We start from the raw sequence: 22,462 nt of genomic DNA on the forward strand, positions 1-22,462 counted from the left end.
AGTATACCCATACAATGAAATCAGTGGTGGGTTTCAAAATTTTTTACTACCGGTTCTGTAGGCGTGGCTTGGTGGGCATGGCAGTGGAAGGATACTGTAAAATCTTCATTCTTCCCCCCCCCCACTCCAGGGATTTTTACTGCAAAATCCTCATTTCCTCCCAATCACCTGAGACTCGGGAGGCAGAGAATAGATGGGGGCGGGGCCAGTCAGAATTTTTACTACTGGTTCTCTGAACTACTCAAAATTTCCGCTACCCGTTCTCCAGAACTGGTCAGAACCTGCTAAAACCTACCTCTGAACAAAATTCATTTAACACCCAAAGACCAGGTCCAACACACATAACAATCCCCAAACACCCCCCCACCCACCCACCACAAATTCCCCACCCCTAAACCACCCAAACATCCACACAACAGACCAAGTAATGCTGTCCAACAGCTCACTGATGGTTTTCATTGATGGTGTGGGTTTTTAGTCACTCTTTTAATTCAGTCGATCAGTTTATTACAGTCTTGGACCAGAGACCAGAACAAATAAAAACGCTCAGTAAGTACACAATTAAAAATTCTAGTATAAGATAATAAATAGCAACTAAAATCTATAATAAAATCTAGTCTGTCAATTATACATATAGTATATATATACATATAGTATATAACTACTGTATACTAAAATTGAAAGGTGTTGAAAGATGTCAATTTTTTGAACACCTTTCATATGCGCTGTCTCCGACGAATTCTTGGCATCACCTGGCAGGACAAAGTTCCAAATAGCGCAGTCTTGGAACGTGCTGGAATTCCTAGCATGTATACACTATTGAAACAGCGATGTCTACGCTGGCTGGGGCTAGTTGTGAGAATGGCTGATGGTCGGATTCCGAAAGTTCTCCTGGATGGAGAATTAGTGCAGGGAAAGCGCCTCAGAGGGAGACCACAGCTGCGATATAAGGATATCTGCAAGAGGGACCTAAAGGCCCTGGGAATGGACATTAACAACTGGGAAACCTTGTCCTCCGATCGTTCAGCTTGGAGGCTAAAGACGCAGCATGGCCTTCTCCAATTCGAAGAGACGCTTGAGGCAAAGAGGCCATCCCGGAACCAGTGAAATCTGGGAGCTGGGCAGGGGACAGAATGTATCTGCCCTCAGTGTGGAAGGGATGGCCACTCTCGAATTGGCCTTTTTAGTCACACTAGATGCTGTTTTAGGACCTCTTTCCAGAGCACGATACCATAGTCTCTTGAGACTGAAGGATGCCAATGATTGATACTAAAATTACAATCCATAAACTGTGCGGCCCATTGTCGTTTTAACGCTAAAAGGGAAAGGATTAAGCAGTGCAAAGGGTTTGCCACATTTGTTATGTAACATAACTACAGTGGAGAAGACACAGGTTTGTGACGAATCCCCAGTGCGGCTGTGCAGAATCTGGCCACCTGCGCTGTAGTTATGGACTTTTTGTCCTTAAGCAGCCACTGAAGATAGGTAGTATCAGAGCGGCCAGAATACCCATTGGCAGGATATGTTTTTTCCCCCTAATCTCTGTGTAAAAGGAACAACTAAGGAGGATGTGACCCACACTCTCCACCTCTCCTGAGCCGCCAGAACAAAGTCTTTCCGTCAATGGTATCCTTTTATACTTGCCGTACAGAACCGCCGATGGAAGCTCATGGCACTCTTAATTTGCGCTCCCAACATTTTGCACATACCCTATTTCCCCCAAAATAAGACCTCCCCTGATAATAAGCCCAATAGGGCTTTTATGCACAGCCGGTCCCCACCATTTCCTCTGGTTTCCTCCACGCACCCCAAAATAATAAGACTTCCCTGAAAATAAGGCCAAGCGCTTATTTCAGGGTTCAAAAAAAATATAAGACAGGGTCTTATTTTCGGGGAAACCCGGTAGTCCTTCAATTAGAAAAAATAGGTGGGAGTTATTTGGAAGTCAGATGTGGGGCTCAGAAAACTAGCTTCTTTAGAAGAACCTGAAAACAAAAAAATCAACGCCTTATCCTCATTTGTAGAAACAATGTGCTCGTTCAATGCACAGCCTGCACGCATCTGATCGGTGATTGGTGAGCAGGCTATGGAAATGGTCTCCTCTCCATCTCTGGCATCCAAAATAGACCTTCGGGATGTTGTTTTTGTAAAGAATTTTCCCTCTTTTTTTCCCCTCCACGTATGGAACTGGGATCCGTTTCCCAAATACACATGTTGGCATGTATTCACACCAAAGGGGCATCACCCACATCCATTTGTCAGCTTTGGAGATGTTGTCAAAGCTTTGGCCCGTCTCTCCTATGTTACCATCAAGGTCTGGGCTAGGTTTCACTTGTTTCTTTATTATTCTTCCAAAAAGAAAAAAAGGGGAGAAAAAAAGCTTATTTGTCTACATGGACTTTAAAATGTGTGCAGGATGGAAGCGGGTTGAAACATTTGGCCAAGTGTTGTATCCAAACAAAAAAGCAACTGAAAAATCCAATTGTATGCTGGATTCCCAAGCCAAGAATTAAGCTTCTCTAAAAACAAACACCCACAATCTACAAAACAAACAACTATTCAAACTTGTTTTCAGTCGGATAGCTTTTGAAGATAGGAAGACCCGACTTGGCTTTTGAAAACAGATTCAGCCCCATTAAAGCCAGCCTGTGTGAAGTTAGATCGGCTAACGGGCTTTGGCTAAAATTGAGGAGGTGTCAGCCTCCTCTGCAACCACCTGTGCTCCGCCGAACAAACACTACACGCTGACATTCGACAGGAGGGGGGAGGAAGGGTTGCAGAAATCTATTGTGCCTAGGTAAGATTAAGTCACCTGGTTTTTTTTCCCCCTGTGGATGTAAGAAAAAAAGCTTGGAAGAACAAAATACCGTCCTTTCAAGGTTCAAATGTTGTTACGTAAAACGTCAGACTGTGCCATTTGCTGGATGGTGTGACAATTTTTCTTGCTCAAAACATTGTGAAACGCTTCCTGTTGTTTACTATTTGCTTTTGGGAAAAAAAATGAAATTAAAAGTGCTTCCTTGATGGTACATTTTGCATGACATATATTATGTTTTTTTTTTTTTAAAAAAAAGAAACAACCCTGTGTAGGGGAAGGAATGGCAGAACCTGGGGGTGGAATTAAAAGAGGAATCGGCTTAGAATCCCTTCGTAGCCACAAATGAACTAAATCCCCAACCCTACCCCACCCCTTGAATTCAAACTAACTCCAAGCAGATACTAACTAGGGGTGAAATCTAGCAGGTTCTGACAGGTCCTGGAGAACCGGTAGCGGAAATTTTGAGTAGTTTGGAGAACCTGCAAATAACACCTCTGGTTGGCGCCAGAGTGGGGTGGGAATGGAAATTTTGCAATATCCTTCCCCCAGAAGTGGGGAGGGAATGGGGATTTTGCAGTATCCTTCCGCTGGAGTGGGGTGGGAATGGAGATTTTGCAGTATCCTTCTCCTGCCATGCCCACCAAGCCACGCCCACAGAACCAGTAGTAAAAAAATTTGGATTTCACCACTGGTGCTAACCCCCTAGTTGAGAAGATTCCTGTGCATAGGCACAAGTAGCAATAAATCAGTTTAAATGGACCTTCTCTTCCGGGCCTGACATCTTGATCTTGAAATAGCTGCCTCCCGTATCAAATCTGGATCAGCTGTGTGTGTGTTAGTGGCAATTCAGCCAAGTGTGCTACTTTTGTGTTTCAGGTGAAAGTCACATCCTGAAATTCGTTTCTAACACTACGATGAAAAATCGGATCAAACTGACATGGGAACAGTATCGGCCTAAAGATTACAGAGATTTGATTAGCTTCACCGTCTATTACAAAGAAGCGTGAGTATCCAGAACTAGATGATTACTCCAGACAAAGTGAAGATGCGTGTGTGTTTTTAGCAGTATTAGCCAGCCTTTGCAGCTTCCAGATGTACTATATCAGGGGTTAGGGTTAGGGTTACTCTGCCTGCAGGTCTGGAGTTCGATCCTGACCTGACAGGGATCAAGGTTGACTCAGCCTTCCATCCTTCTTTTTTTAAAAAAATTTTTTAATAATATTTTATTATGACACATTATAACAATCACGTAACATACAACATATAAATATCTCCTCTTTTTTCAACAGTGTTGAAAAAAGTTCCGTTTTGCGTCTATCCTCCCTTATCTCTATTACTATTTCCTTTACTACATTGTCCCTTTTTCTTTGGTTACGTTGTATTTTCTAACACTAATAACCTTAATTTTTTTTACATTTCTATACATTTATTATATACATAATTTATACTTCCCTGTATTTATTATTCTTTATTTTTAGACTCAAGCCATTCATACCATTTATTCCAAATTATATAATAATCTGTTTCTTCTTTTTCTTTAATTTCTTTTGTTAATTTGTCCATCTCGGCACATTCTAAAACTTTTTCCATCACTTCTTCGTCTGTTGGTGTCTTTTCCTGTTTCCAATTTTGTGCGTATGTTATTCGTGCGGCAGTTATGATATGTAGGATCAGATATTTTATTTCTTCGGTGTATGTTCTTGTGAATATTCTTAACAAGAATGTTTCTTTCAATTGGTTGATCTATTATTTTTTCTAGCCATTTCTGCCCACAGGTCTGGAGTTTGATCCTGACCTGACAGGGATCAAGGTTGACTCAGCCTTCCATTCTTCTAAGGTCGATAAAATGACCCAGATTGTTGGAAGCAATATGTTGACATTGTAAACTGACTAGAGAATGCTGTAAAACACCGTGGGGCTGTTTATAAGCCTAACTGATATTGCTATTTCCTACCATGGAATGATGGGAAATGCCCTTCACTTTTCAGCAATTCTGATCATAATAGTAATGAGTTCCCCTCTGGGAGGTGGTATTTCGAAGTATTTCTAGCAGGACTACCAGATTCTGTAACAGCTTTGTTCCCTAGGCCATCCGTCTGGTAAACTCGCAAGATTCGGTTTTTCTCGCCATAAACATGTATGGATCTGAACTAAACTGTGTTGTTTCTCTGTGTCATATAATATATGTGGGTATATGCATAATTTTTTATTTATTTATGTATCTTGTCACGTTTGTGTAGTGTAAAATTGGAGGTGGTGATCCTGTAAAAGCTCTATGCAGTGAAATTTCATTTTTAATGTATGCCAATTAGTGTACATTCAAAGTGACAATAAAGTTATTCTATTCTATTCTATTTCTATTTCTATATCCCTATTGTATTCTACTGTTTTCCATTCTATTCCATTCCATTCCATTCCATTCCATATTTTCTTTTCTACTCTACTCTACTCTACTCTACTCTACTCTACTCTACTCTACTCTACTCTACTCTACTCCACTCCACTCCACTCCACTCCACTCCACTCCACTCCACTCCACTCCACTCCACTCCACTCCACATTTTCTATTCTATTCTATTCTATTCTATTCTATTCTATTCTATTCTATTCTATTCTATTCTATTCTATTCTATTCTATTCTATTCTATTCCATTCCATTCCATTCCATTCCATTCCATTCCATTCCATTCCATTCCATATTTTCTACTCCACTCCATTCCATTCCATATTTTCTATTCTATTCTATTCTATTCTATTCTATTCTATTCTATTCTATTCTATTCTATTCTACTCTACTCTACTCTACTCTACTCTACTCTACTCTACTCTACTCTACTCTACTCTACTCTACTCCACTCCACTCCACTCCACTCCACTCCACTCCACTCCACTCCACTCCACTCCAGTCCATATTTTCTACTCTACTCTACTCTACTCTACTCTACCCCACCCCACCCCACCCCACCCCATCCCATCCCATCCCATCCCATCCCATCCCATCCTATTCTATTCTATTCTATTCTATTCCATTCCATTCTATTCTATTCTAAGCTATTTTATCAGACGGACATGTCTTAGCTCCCTTGCTTGTCCATTCCAGAGCCTTCAAGAACGTGACAGAATATGACGGGCAGGACGCCTGTGGTTCTAACAGCTGGAACATGGTTGATGTGGACTTGCCTTCAAATAAGGACGACAATCCAGGGATTTTACTGCAGCCGCTGAAACCGTGGACCCAGTATGCAATTTACGTCAAAGCCGTCATGCTCACTATGATGGAGAACTACCACCCTCATGGAGCGAAGAGTGAGATTGTCTACATCCGCACGAAGGCTGCAGGTAAGAAGTCATTAGACTTGGTGAAGATAATTTTTTTTAAAAAAAATGAGTTGTGTTTCTGTCTGGTGGCCTTGATTGGGCAAGGAGGACTCCAGCATTTGGAAAAGTGATTCATGATGTCTTGTATGAAATTTTAAACTAGCCATAAATCTTTAAGTATTTTGGCATAATTAGTTTTTGGCTACAAGCAAAGATACTAGGATATAAATCTGCTTTGTTCCTAGGAAGTCCTTGTGGGACGTTCTTAATAAATCTGTGCCGTAGCTTCAGTTTGTAGCTTGCCATCTTTTATTGGGATGGGAAATTTCGCACAGATTTTTCCAGCAGATGGCCAGAAAACGCAGCTCGTTTTCCAATGTATCCTTCATCCAAGCTTTGTGTAATTCCAAAATTCATAGTTTGGAAGAAAAAATGTAGTGGTAGATGTAAAAAAAAAAAAAAGTGGGGGGGAAATTAACCGTTGAGTTTTAGAATCATTTGCATTAGCATCACGGTTTATCATTCTGAATGATGAATGCTATCAAAACTGGAGTGACTCCAGAATCGGGGGGGCACTGAAGGGCCAGACAGGACACCCCAAAGACTTTGCACATTTTGGGGGGAGGGTCCTTCTCTTGTGAATCCTCTTGATTGATGAGGACTCAGTGGCAGTTTGCAGGCTCCATCAGAGGCTGTATAGACCGACTCCACTTACAACTGTTCATTCAACAATGGGCTTGGAACTGGCATTATCCAGTACAGGGAGTCCTCAAATCACAACAGTTCATTTAGTGACAATTTGAACTTACAACGGCACTGGAAAAAGTGACTTAGGACAGTTTTTCTCACTTAATGACCGTTGCGGCATCCCCGTGGTCACATGATCAAAATTCAGACACTTGGAAACCAACTCATATTTATGACGATTGTAGTGTCACAAGATCTTGTGATCCCTTTTTGCCACATCCCGACAAGCCAAGTCCATGGGGAAGCCAGATTCATTTTACAGTCGTGTTACTAACATAACAACTGCAGCAATTCACTTAACGACGATCGCAAGAAAGTTCGTAAATTGGGGCAAAATTCAGGTAACAAATGCCTCACTAAGCAATGGAAATTTTGGGCTCAATGGTGGTCGTAATCAAGGACTGCCTGCATTTGCAAACTGATAGGAGGATAGTATTGCATAAGTCAGGCCTCACCTGGAATATTGCTGCGTTCAGTTCTGGTCACCACGATTCAAAAAAGATGCCAAGACCCTAGAAAGCGTGCAGAGAAGAGCAACTAAGATGACAAGGCGTCTGGAGGCTAAACTATATAGTGAACGGTTACAGGAAGAAGGTATGCCTAGCCCAGTGATGGCTAACCTTTTTGCCGTTGCGTGCCAAAAGCAGAGGGAGCATGGGGGGTCACGGGTGCGGGTGCCCACATCCATAATTCAATGCGCCCAGCCCTCCCGCGCATGTGCACGTGACCCCTCCACACACACTTCCCCCTGCTTTTGGCACATGATGGCCTGGTGGGTCCAGTAGGCCAGTTTTTTCCCCTCCCCAGGCTCCAGAGGCTTTCTAGGAGTCTGGGGAGAGCAAAAACAGCCTTCCCCATCCCCCCCAGGGCTTTTCAGAGGCTGGAAACAGCCAGTTTCCCAACTTCCAGAGTTGGAGACCGGAACTTTCAGACCGGAAGGCCTGAAAATCAGCTGGCCGGCATGCACATGCGCTCTGGAGCTAAGCTAGGGCAACACTCGCGTGCCCACCAATATGGCTCCACATGCCACCTGTGGCAGTCGTGCCATAGGTTCGCCATCATTGGCCTAGCCTATAAGAGCCGCGGTGGCGCAGTGGTTAGAGTGCAGTACTGCAGGCTACTTCTGCTGGCTGCCTGCAATGTAGCAGTTCAAATCTCACCAGGCTCAAGGTTGACTCAGCCTTCCCTCCTTCCGAAGTGGGTAAAATGAGGACCCAGATTGTTGGGGGCAAGAGGCTGACTCTGTAAACCGCTTTGAGAGGGCTGTAAAGCACTGTAAAGCGGTATATAAGTCTTAAGCGCTATTGCTATTGAAAATAAGGATTAATGGGGACACGATAATTGTCTTCCAGTATTTTGAGTGTCTCTCACAGGGAAAAGGGGTTTGACCTATTCTCCAAAACATCTGAAGGCAGGTCAAGAAGCAATTGGTGGAAGCTTGTCAAAGAGAGATCCAAGCTGGAACTAAGGAGAAACTTCCCTGACGGCAAGAACAATTAATCAGTGGAACAGCTTGCCTCATGGAGTTGTGAATACCCCCTCCCTGGAAGCTTTCAAAGATAAGAGTGGACCGCCATTTGTCTGGGATGCAATCAGGTTCTCCTGCCTTGGAGCAGGAGATTGAACTAGAAATCCTCCAACGTCCCTTCTAGACCAATGATTTTATGACCTGGACCTCTTGAAGTCATCCACGCTGAACTTGGAGAGTGTTTGGTGCAGAAGGGGGGAAATGAGAGGGCGCACTCGCCATCATATGGAATTGATTTTCAGTGGCAAAGGGTTTTAATGGATGAACAGTTGTTCTTGGCGTTCGTCCTTTTCAGTTTGCTTATTTGGGACCTCTGTTTCTGGTTAGCCTATCGAAAAAAAACCCCTTCCAAAGTTGATGGCTGTTGGTAGCCTACTTCTGCCTGCCAGGATTTAATTGCCTCCAAAGTTGGGCACTGCGGAGAGGTGATAATTGTCCGATTAATCAACCCAGGGAAATATCCCACAGCATTTAATCATCTTGAATGAAGTTCTTTCTGAGGGTGGGAATAATATTTATTTATTTGCTTAAGGTCATTCGTATGCCACCTAATTGGCAAACTCCGAGGCGGCTTAGAATATAATATCTGCCTTGGTGACAGAATTATAGATGTTTATCCATTCGAACTGAGCCAAGGAGGCCTGTTAGAATGGGATTCAAACAGGGATATGTAAAAAAAAGGGGGGGCTTCTATTGAGTGTTTTTGGAAAAACAACTGCGCGAATTAATGCTAAAATGTTGAGGCCTGCTGCGATATGGTTAGGTGTAGCGTTGGCTATATAGATATAAAGGACAAATTTTGCAAAATCAAAAAGCAGAACGTGGTTCGGTTGTGAACCGAGTTTCTATTTTCTGATCGGTAGCAAAAAGGCAAAGGTTTATTTTTCTCGGGTATCTCTCATTGCTGTTCAACTTAGCTGACAATGATTTGAGTCAATTTAGCTGACAATGATTTGAGTGTTCTCCAAAATTTAGGTTTTGAGCCTGCTAGTTTATCCCTTTGGATACTAGATGATTTAGCAAGCTACCGTATTTTTCGGAATATAAGACGCACCGGAGTATAAGATGCACCTATCTTTTTGGGTGAGGAAAAGAAGAAAAAGAAATCTCCCTCTGCCTCTGAGCAATTTTGCCTCATTACAGCAAACAGCCTGCTTTACTTTCATTTTTGTTTTCAGCATAGCTTGATTAGCACAAGGAAAAAAAAAATCTGCTCCAGCAATTTACCTCTTTGCACCAAGCAGCAGAGCCCTGCGCAAAACACCTGAGAGCAAATCAGCTGAGAGTCGGGAGGCAGATCCAATCAACTTGTGCTAATTAGGCTGTGCTGAAGCTGAAAGGAGCTGTTTTTTTCTTGCTGTTTGCTTGCAAGGAGGCAGAGGCCAAAGGGTGGGGGCCAGTGGGTGGGCAGGGCTACATTCAGTGTATAAGACGCACCTAAATTTTCAGCCCCTTTTGGGGGGGGGGAAAGGTGCGTCTGACACTCCCAAAAATACGGTAATTGGTGTAGCCCTGATGCCACGGGCTGTAGCTTTGAAATATTCAGTCTCTGCACAAAATCTTGAGCATTTGATTGGCTGGGAAAATCCCTGTTCAGGTAACTCTCAACTTACAACAGTTAGTTTAGTGGCCATTCACAGTTATAACGGAACTGAAAAATGTGACTGATGTCCGTTTTTCAAAGTTATGCGATCTTTCCAACATCCCTGGGATCATGTGTTCAAATTTGGATACTTATCCAGATTCCCTTAACAATTGCAGCAATTGGCTTAACAACTGTGGCCAAAAAAAAAAAAAAAAATTGTAAAAATCAGGCACAACTCACCAAACTTCCTCCCTGCTTAGCCACAGGAATCCCCATCCTAATTGTAGTTGTAAATTGAGGACTATTTCTCCTGCCCCTGCAATGCATTTATTTACGTTTGATTTCTAATTTCCAGTTGACCTCACACTGTCCGGAGAGGGACAGCCAAATGGCCAGATATGGCCTGGGGACCATAAAATGCTCTTTGTTTCTGGGATCTATTCAAGGATGTCACCAGAATAGAATGGAAGAGAGTGCTATGCACTGAAAATAGAATGTTATTATTATTATTATTATTTTATGGACTTCAGTTCATGATAAGTTCTTTGCAGAAACACATTGAAAGGTCCATGGTTGACTTGCTTTTCTTCTAGTGCCGTCCGTCCCTCTGGATGTCATCTCGGCCTCCAACTCCTCCTCACAGCTGATTGTGAAATGGAACCCTCCCACTTATCCCAATGGCAACCTGTCCTACTATATTGTAAGGTGGCAGCAACAGCCTCAGGATAGTTACCTGTACAGACACAACTACTGCTCCAAAGGTAAGACTGACACGGAGGCATACCTGTGGGCTTTGCGGTAGCTTTTTCCTCACCTTTAACCAGTTTCCTAAATTCATGGTAGATCACCTCTTCTAGTCTGGAACCCTCGGGATATCTTGGATGTCAACTCATCTGCAGGGCACTAAGTGAGGGAAAGGTGATATGGGGTCTCTACCACTTCAAAGTTCAACAACAATGGATCCAAGCCAGGGGTGAAATGCTCCCGGTTCGGACTGGATCGCCCGATCAGGTAGAGATGGCATGTGGTGGTTCAGAGAACCAGTAGAAAAAATCCCTGCACCCTCCTCATGCCCAGCGGAGCCGCACGATCATCAGAGGCTTTTTTTTTTTTTTAACTTTTAAAAGCATTTTTTCTACAACCTCTTTGGCCGAAAAAATGCTTTTAAAAGTAAAAAAAACCAAGCCTCTGATGATCGCACGGCTCAGCTGGGATCATCAGAGGCTTTTCAAAGCATTTTTTTCTGCAACCTCTTGGCTGAAAAGGTGGTAAAAAAAATGCTTTGAAAAGTCTCTGACAATCCCAGCTGAGTTGCCTGATCGGCAGAGAGGTATTTTTTAAAAAATACCTCTCTGCCAATCAGGCAACTCAGCTGGGATTGTCAGAGAGGTATTTTTAAAAAAGCCTCTCTGACGATCCCAGCTGAGTTGCCTGATCTGCAGAGACTTTTCAAAGCATTAGAAAAAATGCTTTGAAAAGTTAAAAAAAAAAAAGTGGTCTCGTTTGGAGTTGGCCCTGCAGAAAGATGCTTTGGCCTTCCTAAACTCCACGGGTATCTTTCCTGCCTCTTTATGTAAAGCTCGTCCCTAACGTGGCCATGGCCACGGATGAAAAGGGAAAGCTGGAGGCAAAACCTCTTCAGCAGGAACGTCACAGCTGCTGAGTTAGTCCACCAACCTCTTTTGATTTTACCTTTTCTCCTCCTCCTCCTCTTCCTCCTCTCTATTGCCTTCCAAGATAAAGTCCCAATTCGGAGATACGCTGATGGGACCATAGATACCGAAGAAGCCACGGAACCCACCAAGGCGGAGGGGTCTGGCGGGGAGAAAGGACCTTGCTGCAAATGCCCAAAGACTGAAGCAGAGAAGCAGGCTGAGAAGGAGGAAGCCGAGTACCGGAAGGTCTTTGAGAATTTCCTCCATAACGCCATCTTTTTGCCCAGGTGAGCGGGGGTGGGTGGGTGGGGGAGAAATCCTTGCCAGCATGCCTTTCACAAGCGAACGGGATCCAGGGTGATGGCATTTATTTCTTGGAATAAAGTCCTTTTGTTTTACTGGTCGTAATTCTTACATTCCACGAGGAGAATAAGAGGCTAGAAGGATTTGGCAAAGACATCCGCAGCTATGAGTGGGGTGAGGAGCCTTTGAAGAGGAGTTTGGGCATCAGGTGTTGCTTGAGAGGGGCTGATGGCCTGCTGAATTTAACCCTTTCTGTGACATGTGAGCACAGCTTCCTCCCTCCCTCCCTACCCTTTTTTCCTTCCTTCCTCCCTCCTCTCCCTCCTCCTTTTCTTTCCTTCCTTCCTTCCTTCCCTCTCTCCCTTTCTCTTTCTTCCATCCTTTTCTTCCTCCATCCCTTCTACCTTCATCCCCCATTCCCTTCCTTCCTCTCTTTCCTCCCTCCCTCCCTCTCTTTCCTTCCTTTCTCTTTCTCTCCTCCCTCCTTCTCTTCCTCCATTCCTTCTACCTTCCCTCCCTCCTCTCCCTCCTTTGTCTCATTTCACCCAGTTTTGTTCCTTTCTGATTCCTCACCCACTCTATCTATTCCTTAATCCACCCCCATCCTCTTTTCTTCTTCTTTTTCTAAATATCTGTTTAGTATGTATTTGTGTGTATGTGTCTGTCTGTCAGGCAGGCGGGTGGGCAGGTGACACATTGAGAGAGAGAGAGAGAATGAATTGTTAGTACACCTGGAGCTCCCTTAACTTTACAAGCAGGGTATCTTACAGGGAATTCATTTTAACTTAATAGCTACCAATCCAGTTCATATGGATTTTGTTTTGGTCCAGTCCCTGCTTGGGAGGGAGGAGAGGATACGGCTTCTGGTGTGATAGGTAGGCATCCATATTCAAGTGGCAATTCTGTACCCCCATTTCCTATGTCAGAGGAGGTCTTCTCCTCCACCCAACACATTCTGGGGCCATTTAGACTGTTGCTGAGCTGAGCCCCCTTCAAAGATCTCTTCACCCCCAAGAGTCTCTCTATTGAACAACCTTTTGTCCCCCTCCCCCCCCCCACCCCACCCCCCCCGTATTCGTCTCTATGCTTTGACAGGTGCCAGAATGACCCAGGAGAGAATTGGCTGGCTTTAGGGAGATTTGGAAAAGCAACTTTCCCAATAAAACTGTTAATATTTGAATATAGGCTCCTGAGCGAGAGAGCATCGCATAAACCTCTTTCTACGCTGAGCTGGATTAACACCGCTGACCGATACGCTTAGGGTCATCGCTGGTTCACGTGAAATCCCGATTCTTCCTTCCGAGAGACCATCTCCTCCTCCTTTCTGCTCTCCTTTGCCATTTCCCTCGACCATTCCCCTGATTTTTCTTTCCTGTCTTGCTCTGAGGGAAATTTAAGAACAGCAAAGGATTCCAGGGCAGGTCCATCAATTACCGTTCAACGTTTTGCAACGGGATAACAGAGCCTGCTCCCAAATAGATGCCGTATTTCAGAAAAAGGCTTAATTTGGGAGCAATATGCGTTAGCCGTGTGACTCTCTTTAAATGACCGCTTCGTGCCTGGGTGTGTATGGGCGCTGGGTGGAACAAAGGGTTACTAGCCCCAGAAGCTTCTCCAATCCAGAGGAAAGAGCTGGCATATGATTAGCCTTCTTAGCTTTCGATAGATTGCAGGTTGTAGCAGGGGTGGGTTCTATTTACCTTTACTACTTGTTTGCAACAGGGCCGCGCACGTGCTCTTCTGCACAGAATTTCTACACTGATGATATTCTGATGATGTCGGGGTCGGTGGGCGGAGCCTCTCGCCAGTTTTACTACTGGTTCTATACAACTGGTCCGAACCAGGGGCAACCCCCCACTGGATTTTAGGGAAATATATAATTGGCAGGTTTTCTGAGGCGGCCCTTGACTGCCTGGGCTTCATTTCCCCCATCTTGGTTCAGCTTGCATTCATAATTGGTTTTTGTTTAGGCGCTCTAAGAACTATTTGAGAGCCAATTTGGTTTAAGGGTTAAGGTGCTGGCCTAGAATCCGGGAGATGGTGAATTCTAGTCCCACCTTAGTCATAAAAGCCAACTGTGGGTGATTTTCGGCCAATCATGAGGAGACTCTGAGAATCTTGTTCTGTCTTAGGCATGAAAGCTGGTTAGATGACTTTGAGTCAATCACCAGGAGTTTGTGAGTTCTAGTCCCTAGAACTAGTCAGTCAGTCTCTCTCTCTCTCTCTCTCTCCCTCCCTCCCTCCCTCCCTCCCTCTCTCTCTCTCTCCCAGTAAAACCATTACTAAGAATCCCACATGTCACGGAAGAGTGACATTACAACATTAAATGAGATTTCGCTAGGAGCCTTATCTCTGTCCGTGACCCAAACTACATATTTCACTTCCACACACCCCTCCAAGGATACCAATTTGTCTCTCATCCTGAGTGCCACATTGTGGTTTCAGTCTTCTTTGGAAATCTGTGACTCAGTTTATTCATTGCTCTCATTCCTGGTTTGTGTTGTTATAGTCGAAACAGATCCAAATTGCCTGGGGTCACAGGGTGCATTAAGCTCTGAAACGTGGCTTAGAGGGGACAGTGGCTGGTTAAGGTTAGGGCAAAATGGAATAAACCCCACCAACTATTACACAAACTTAACCATGCTTCTCATTACGCTGTTGTGAAAGGAACAGAAACTTTGTGGTGTGAGGTTTCACTTACTTAAGTGTTTTTGTTAAGGATATTGTTGTTGTGTTACCAACCAGCAGAGTGTAGAGCACAGAGAAACGTTGCTGAGAGCAATGAATAAGAGATGTGCAAACTGGTTTATCAAAAGTTTACTTTATAGTGAAAAAACAATCTCATAGTCTTTAAATCAATCCAAGTCTTTGCCAGTTAAATCAGTCCAGTGATACAGATATCTTCTTACCACACAAACAGTAGTTGGTTAGAATAACAAACTCACTCTGGTTCACAAACCACGATGGTAGCAGATCCATCCAACTGATGATAGCACAATGGTTGCAACTCCACACACAATGGTAGCTTATCATCAACTGAATAGTTACAGTACCTTCCTTAAATACGTTCACAACCAGTGATTATCTAATTACAGCATGACTCAGCATTACAATGAATTAGCAGTAAAGCTTGAAAGTCACACAATACATATTCATATTAAAGTCACAGAACACATATATTGCCTGGACAACTTGTTAGGCTCAAACCATATCCTAACAGTTTTAATAATTAACTGGACTGCCATTTGCTTAGAAAAGAGCAGATCTGTCTCTTCCACAGGGAGCTGTTGCTGCTGAATTTTTCCTGCCATTTAATCTTGTTATTTTCCATAGTTACGTCTGCATCATTCTCCTGTCTCATTTTGGCTTTTCTTTCTAGTAAATTGCCTCTCTTGGGTTTTGCTAAACTCCATCACCTTTCCACTTGACTCGGGAGTCAACCTGAATCCACAGAGCTGGTTTAGCTCTTGAACCCTATTTTTTGGTGGGTCCTGGAACATCACCCCCAAATCATTTTGAGGCAAAGATGGCACACAAACTGTACCAAAACGCATAACTTTGGCTGAATGCACCTTAAAATACAGTATTTTTTGGGACTATGATGCACTCTTTTTGTCTCCCAAAAGCAGGCAAAAATGTCTGTGTGTCTTATAGACCAAATATTGCCAAAGCCCCGCCCACCCACCCGCCAGCCATTTTTTGGCCTCGGCACACCCTGTGCAGAGCCCTTTTCAGGCTTTTTTTGGCTCATTTTCGAGGCTTTTTTCAGCCTGTTTTCAAGACTCTTTTTGCCCGTTTTAGGGCTTTTTTTCAGAAAAAAAGAAAAAGAAAAAAAAGGGCCTGTTTTCAGGGCTTCTTTCGGCCCATTTGGGGGGCTTTTTTCAGCCTGTTTTTTGAAGATTTTTTTAGCTAGTTTTTTCAGAAAAAACGGTCTGGAAATATCCTCGAAAATGGTCAGAAAAAATCCTCGAAAACGGTCCCCCAAAGCCTCAAAAACGGTCCCCAAAAGCCTCGAAAATGGGCTGGAAAAGCCTCGAAAATGGCTCCCAAAAGCCTCAAAAATAGGCCAAAAGAGCCCTGAAAACAGGCTGAAAAAAGCTCAAAAATGGGCTGGAAAAGGCCTCAAAAATGGATTGAAAAAAGCCTTGAAAACAGGCTGAAAAAAGCCTCCCAAAAAGGCCAAAAAAAGCCTCGAAAATGAGCCGAAAAAAGGCCTGAAAACTGGCCGAAAAAAGACTGAAAAAGGCCCGAAAAAAAGTGGCCAAAAACTTTTTGTTGTTGTTTTCCTCTTCTAAATTTAGGTGCGTCTTATAGTCCGAAAAATACAGACTATAAGATGGGACGTGTGATAATTTTAAAGTGTGACCTATCTCTGATTTAGGGTTATTTTGATTCAGGCTGCATGCAGGGAAGCGGTATACTTTTTGCTTTTTAAACCCTTTAATAACTTTGGGTGCTATTTTCTCTGAAAATATTGTGGCCTTGGATGTGCAGATTTGAGTGTCCGAGAGATTAAAGCCTGGTGGTGGTTTTTGTTTTTTTGTCCAGACCTGATCGGAAGAGGAGGGATTTGTTCCGCGTCGCAAACACAACGTTTGCCGCTAAGAACAAGACTGGGAACCCTCCAGAACACCTGAGCAACGGGACCGACGTGGAGGAGGGTGAGGTGGAGTTTCCCTTCTACGAAGCGAAGGTGGAGGGCAAGGAACGGACCCTCATCTCCCAGCTCCTGCCTTTCACCCTTTATCGGATTGACATCCACAGTTGCAACCACGAAGCGGCACGCCTGGGCTGCAGCGCTTCAAATTTTGTCTTCGCCCGGACGATGCCTGCAGGTACAATCTCTCACCTTTTATTTATTTATTTGTTTTATTTTATTTGTATACCGCCCTTCTCCAGCAGGACTCAGGGCGGTGAGCAGCCAGAATAAAACAGAACATACAAAATTTAAAATTTAAATTTAAATTTTAAAAACAGTTTAAAAATAATTAAATATTTTGGCCGCAATTTAAAACAACCCAATTAAAATCAATTAAATTTAACCAAAAACAGTGGGATCAAGCCAGCCCGGCTAGGTGAAATAAATAAGTTTTCAGGGCCTGACGAAAAGTCCGGAGGTCTGGTATTGTGCATATCTCTAGGGGGAGGTTGTTCCAGAGGGCGGGCGCCGCCACAGAGAAGGCTCTCCCCCTGGGGGTCGCCAGCTGACATTGTCTGGCGGACGGCACCCTGAGGAGGCCCTCTGTGCGAGCGTACTGGCCGGTGGGAGGCTATTTGTGGCAGAAGGCGGTCTCGTAAATACCCCGGCCCTAAGCCATGGAGCGCTTTAAAGGTGGTCACCAACACCTTGAAGCGCACCCGGAAGACCACCGGGAACCAGTGCAGCTCGCGCAGGAGAGGTGTCACATGGGAGCGCTCCGTCACTCCCATAATCCCCCACGCGGCCGCGTTCTGGACCAGCTGGAGCCTCCAGGTGCACCCCAAGGGGAGCCCCATGTAGAGAGCACTTTTATTTAGTTGTACGTGTAGCTTAAGAAAGCATCGCAGTCCAATCTGGCGCGTAAACTCCCTCGTAGTTTGATCTTAGAAGTGAGAGTTGATGAAGGAAGAGGGCTGCAATGTCATTTGAGTCAGGACTTCTGTTGATTGACATCCTGTGTCCGGTGGGGCCGGGATAAATTCAACAAGGTAGTTCATAAAATTTAATAGTATTGGTAAGATCCTCCCGCAGGACTTAAATCATTTTCCTCTTCAGCCGCTTTAAACATTTCACTTTTGTCAGTAAGTTTTGAAAGGATTGTAGCATGTAACCAAAATACAATTTGCAGATTTTATAGTCAGGATTAGGAGAATAAGGCGTTCAGTAAACAGCTGAAGAGCTAAGCGCTTAGGAGCTACTGAGAGTTCCTTGAAACTCCTTGATGTAATGGTATAAGGTAATGATAATGATTATCATATTGATGCATTCTCATTGTGGTCCTTTGCCTTATTTTACTTCAGTTTACCCGCTTTTCATTTCTTCCTTTTTATTGCTGTAAACTGCCTAAAAGTTCCTGTTTTTTAAAAACTTCCTTTTCTTGGCTAAATATAGAACTTCCAGGTCAAATTGGTTCAAAGTTATAGTATCTTAGAACTCAGCTTTAGAGTTCAGTCAAAGGGCCACTTTGGTCTAGTGGTTAAGGCACCGGGCTAGAAAGCAGAAAACAGTGAGTTCAAATCCTGTTTTAGCCATGAAAATCAGCTGGGTGACTTTGGGCCTATCACCAGGAGACGGTGAGTTCTAGCACTGCCTTAGTGTGATGACCCAGAGCCAGAGAACAGGTCTAACTCCCTTATATTGCTCCATCTTTGCCCCCAAACATTCCCATGTTTACTACAAGTCCTGGAGCAAAGCTCTCACACGCACTTTCAATAGCCTATGGCTGTGAGTAGTCCAGTAAGCAAGGTTAGCCAAACAGTAACCAGGGCTGGGCAAACTGGGCAAGCCACAAGACAGAGTACAGTAATCTCCAGGCGTCAGCTAGTGCACACAAGGCTCCATAGATTCAATGCTTGTTCCCTACAAAAGCCCCTCCCACCGGCCCCTCCTTACAAGGTGTGCCTTGTGAAGGGGGGCGGGGCACTCTCCTCCCTTGTAGCCAGCTCAGTCTGCGTTGGTCTCGCCTTCTCTCTTCTCTCCGTGCTCTAGGATCAGGAGGGGGTGGTCCTTGCTCTTTGCCTGAGCTCTCCTGCTCCTCCCCCAGTTTCCTCCAAAGCCAACGGAGCCGCCCTCTCTGTCTCTGTCGGCTCTTGTTTCAACTCATCTTCCCCCCCGCAGATTCAGACTCCGACGGGGGGTATGACACTTAGGCAGGAAAGCTGGCTGGGTGACTTTGGGCCTATCGCCAGGAGATTGTGAGTTCTCGTCCCGCCTTAGTCATGAAAGCCAGCTGGGTGACCTTGGGCCAGTCACTCTTTCTCCGCCCAACCCACCTCACAGAGTTGTTGTTGTGGGAAAAATAGGGATGAGGAAGGGAGGTGGGATACAAATAAATGAATCGTCTCTTGTGCTCGCTTTCCACAGAAGGGGCTGATAACATTCCAGGAAGTGTAACGTGGGAAGGGAAGGAGGAAAACACCATATCCCTGAAGTGGCCCGAGCCGGTTAACCCCAATGGATTGGTTTTGATGTACGAAATCAAATATGGACAAAATGGAGAGGTAAGGAGACTGATGACTTTGTTGGTAGTCCTCGATTTGCAATCGTTCATTCAGCGACTGTTCAAAGTTACAACATCACTGAAAAAAGGGACTTTAGAACCAGTATTCACACTTGCAACCGTTGCAACATCCGGTTGGTCATGTGATCAAAATTTATAAGCTTGGCAACTGGCATGTACTTGTGACAGTTGTAGTGTCCTGGGCAGGGGTGAAATCTAAAAACTTTCCCTATTGGTTCTGTGGGCGTGGCTTAATTGGTGGGTGTGGCTTGGTGGTCAGGTGACCTGGTGGGCATGGCCAATAATAATAAAAATAATAAACAAAGTACACAAAACAATAAGAGGTACCAAAAACCAACTTTTACACTTTACACACAGCACAGCACAACTGACTCACACACAATGTAAAAGCAGCTGCACTTGACCCAAAATGGCCCCTGCAACAAACAGGAGCCTCACACAGCCACAAAAAGCTCAAAAACCAACTTTCACACTTCTCCCACGCAAAATGCCACATACAGCTTTGTGAGATTTTGTGTGTTTGTGTAGTTAGAGTGAAACAGTACAGAAACACACCAAATCTCAGAAAGCTGCACAAATATTTTATTATTTTATTTTATTTATATTTTTAGATAAAAGCAGCTAAATTTAAAACTTCCTTAATTTTAAAGTGCTATGTCTAAAAAAAAAAAACTCCTAAAAAAAACCCCAATAACCCATTTTTTTAAAGCCCCCCCCCCCCCCAAAAACCCCTCAATTACCAAATTGAAGGCACAAGGCAGGCAGATTGAGTTGCTTACCGATTGGATTGATTGCAGGCAGGCAGATTGAGTTGCTAGCTGATCCAATGGATTGCAGCAGCCAAAGTAACACAAGAAAAGCGAGCGAGCCCAAAAGAAGCAGCATGCTGCCAAGCGGGCAAGTAGGGATGGGGTGATTGGGCGGGGGGGGGGGGGTTTGCAGGGATTTTTGCTACCCGCTTCTCTGAACTACCCACCGCCATCGCTACTGGGTCACCCGATCGGGTCCGAACCGGGAGCATTTCACCCCTGGTCTTGGGGTCACGTGATCGCCATTCATGACCTTCCAAGCTGGCTTCCAACACGCAAAGTCAACGAGGGAAGCCTGATTCGCTCAACAACCATGTGGCTCACTTAACCGAGTGAGTCACTTAGCGACCACGGCAAAAGAGGTCATAAAATCGTGCACGGCTCCCCTAACAGCTGCTTTGCTTAACGACGGAAATTCTGCTTCTAACTGCGTTTGTAAATTGAGGATTGCCTGTTGTTTGGTTATATTTCCAAACCAGGAATTAAAAAGTCCTCCGGTTCAAACTTCCTGAATGCTTACATAACACCCAGGCACGAAACCTTTACAGAGAATATTGGCCCCAAGCAATGGAATATCAGATATCAGGATAAGATCTTAACCCAGAGGTGTATCTTGCAACAAAGGTGGACAACACAACACAACACAACAGGGTAGATCACGTTTCAAGAAAAGATGCTGGAAAGGTTTAGCGAAAAGGCTGGTTATCGGCTGGTTGTGACCGTATTCCTGGTGATTATCATGCTGTGCTAGGTTTTTAAAAGTAAGATGTCCTTTCATTTAATTGCGTCTTAGTGCTTTGAGTCCCCATTATGATTAAGGCAAAGTTTCTCAACGTTTCTAAACTCCAGGGCTTCAAATCAAATCTCGGAATTTCACAGCCGTCATGGCCTTCAGTGAGAATTTTGGGAGTTGAAGGCTATCCACCTGGAAGTTAAAACTTTTTTTTTTTAATTTGATTTATATGCCGCCTTTCTCCGGAGACTCAGGGCAGCTTACAATGCATTAAGCAATAGCCTTCATACTTTTGTATATTTATACAAAGTCAGCTTATTGCCCTCACTATCCGGGTCCTCATTTTACCTACCTTAGAAAGGATGGAAGGCTGAGTCAACCTTGAGCCTGGTGAGATTCGAACAGGCTCCAAGAAAGCCTCTGGAGCCTGGGGAGAGCGAAAAACAGGCCTACCGGGCCCACTGTGCCATCATGCCAAAAGTGGGACGAGTGCGGGGGGGGGTCATGACCGCATGCGCAGTAGGGGTGAATTATGGGTGTGGGCACGCATGTGCGCAACCCCCCCATGCAACCTCCGCCTTTGGCACGCGACGGCAAAAAGGTTGGCCATCACTGCACTAGAACATAAATTGAAAGCAATCCCCCATCCTTACTGGCACTGATGATGTTGGGTAATGAGACATATGCAAAACCACCAAGGATCTCTCAACCCAACAACTGTTATTGTTTTGTGTAGGTATTTGTGTGTACAGTTTAACTGCAGCTTCCCATTTATTCGCATTTGTTATGACTTGTTTTTGATAATTAAAATCTATACGAGACACCCAGATTCGAAGTTCCAACCCAGTGGGGGTCCCCCCCCAGCACAGTCAAATGACCAAACTTCAGGCACTCAGCAACCAGGCCAGGGATGATGGGCATTGTAATTCTACCATGCAGGAGAGACCTGTGTTAGGGAGCGAATCAATTTCTGATTTGGTAAGGCCGTTTCCTGAGGGGTTTTTTTTTTTTTTGGGGTGAAGTCACTTGATGGAACTGTGCCATTTTGGGAAAACAAAGCAAGCAGAAAAGCAGGTTTCTCTGTTTTCACTGTCAAAACTAAATCTTTAAGAAGAGCATTTGTACAATGTTCTCTTTTGTTCTTCGGAAATCTGTTTAAATCAAGCCAGGCAGCCTCCTGAAGGATTGGGTGTATCTTTTTAGCACGTTTTTTATATTGCGAGTGAACATACACAAATTGCCTTGCAAAATATTGTACAAGATTGCTCAGATTGTGTGCAATTGGGAGGAAAAACTCCCAATTGCACACAATTGGGAGTTGTGTGCAATTGCAAAGGAAGACTCTGTTATATAGGCAGTCCTCGACTTAACAGCAGTTCGTTTAGTGACTGTTCGAACTTACAACTGGAAAAAAGTGACTTAAAGATCATTTTTCACACTGATGACCATTTTTCACACTTATGACCGTTGCATCATCCCCATGCCGTGTGATTTACATTTGGATGCTTGACAGTTGACTCAAATTTATGACGGTTGCAGTGTTCCGGGGTCATGTGATCTCCTTTTGCAGCCTCCTGACAAGCAAAGTCAACGGGGAAGGCAGATTCACGTAACAACCGTGTTAATCATTTAAGAACGGCAGTGATTCACTTAACAAATGTGGCGAGAAAAGTTGTAAAAGGGGGCAAAACTCACTTAACAAATTCCTCACTTAGTAACATAAATGTTGGGCTCAGTTGTGGTGAT

At 44.2% G+C, this 22,462-nt stretch overlaps 1 protein-coding gene across 1 annotated transcript in view; it reads left to right on the forward strand.

Moving 5' to 3' along the window:
* Positions 1-22,462, forward strand: part of IGF1R (insulin like growth factor 1 receptor) — a 211,533-nt gene that overhangs the window by 155,570 nt on the left and 33,501 nt on the right. Inside the window, exons 6-11 of the mRNA XM_070953829.1 lie at positions 3,695-3,821; positions 5,919-6,157; positions 10,590-10,757; positions 11,734-11,938; positions 16,503-16,789; positions 19,018-19,154. Of these exons, the coding sequence (XP_070809930.1) occupies positions 3,695-3,821; positions 5,919-6,157; positions 10,590-10,757; positions 11,734-11,938; positions 16,503-16,789; positions 19,018-19,154 (1,163 nt within the window). The remainder of the gene's footprint in view (positions 1-3,694; positions 3,822-5,918; positions 6,158-10,589; positions 10,758-11,733; positions 11,939-16,502; positions 16,790-19,017; positions 19,155-22,462) is intronic.

The sequence above is a fragment of the Pituophis catenifer genome, unplaced genomic scaffold (assembly GCF_029215685.1).
Source record: "Pituophis catenifer annectens isolate HBS135680 unplaced genomic scaffold, rPitCat1.0.hap2 SCAF_14, whole genome shotgun sequence".
Lineage (NCBI taxonomy): Eukaryota > Metazoa > Chordata > Lepidosauria > Squamata > Colubridae > Pituophis > Pituophis catenifer.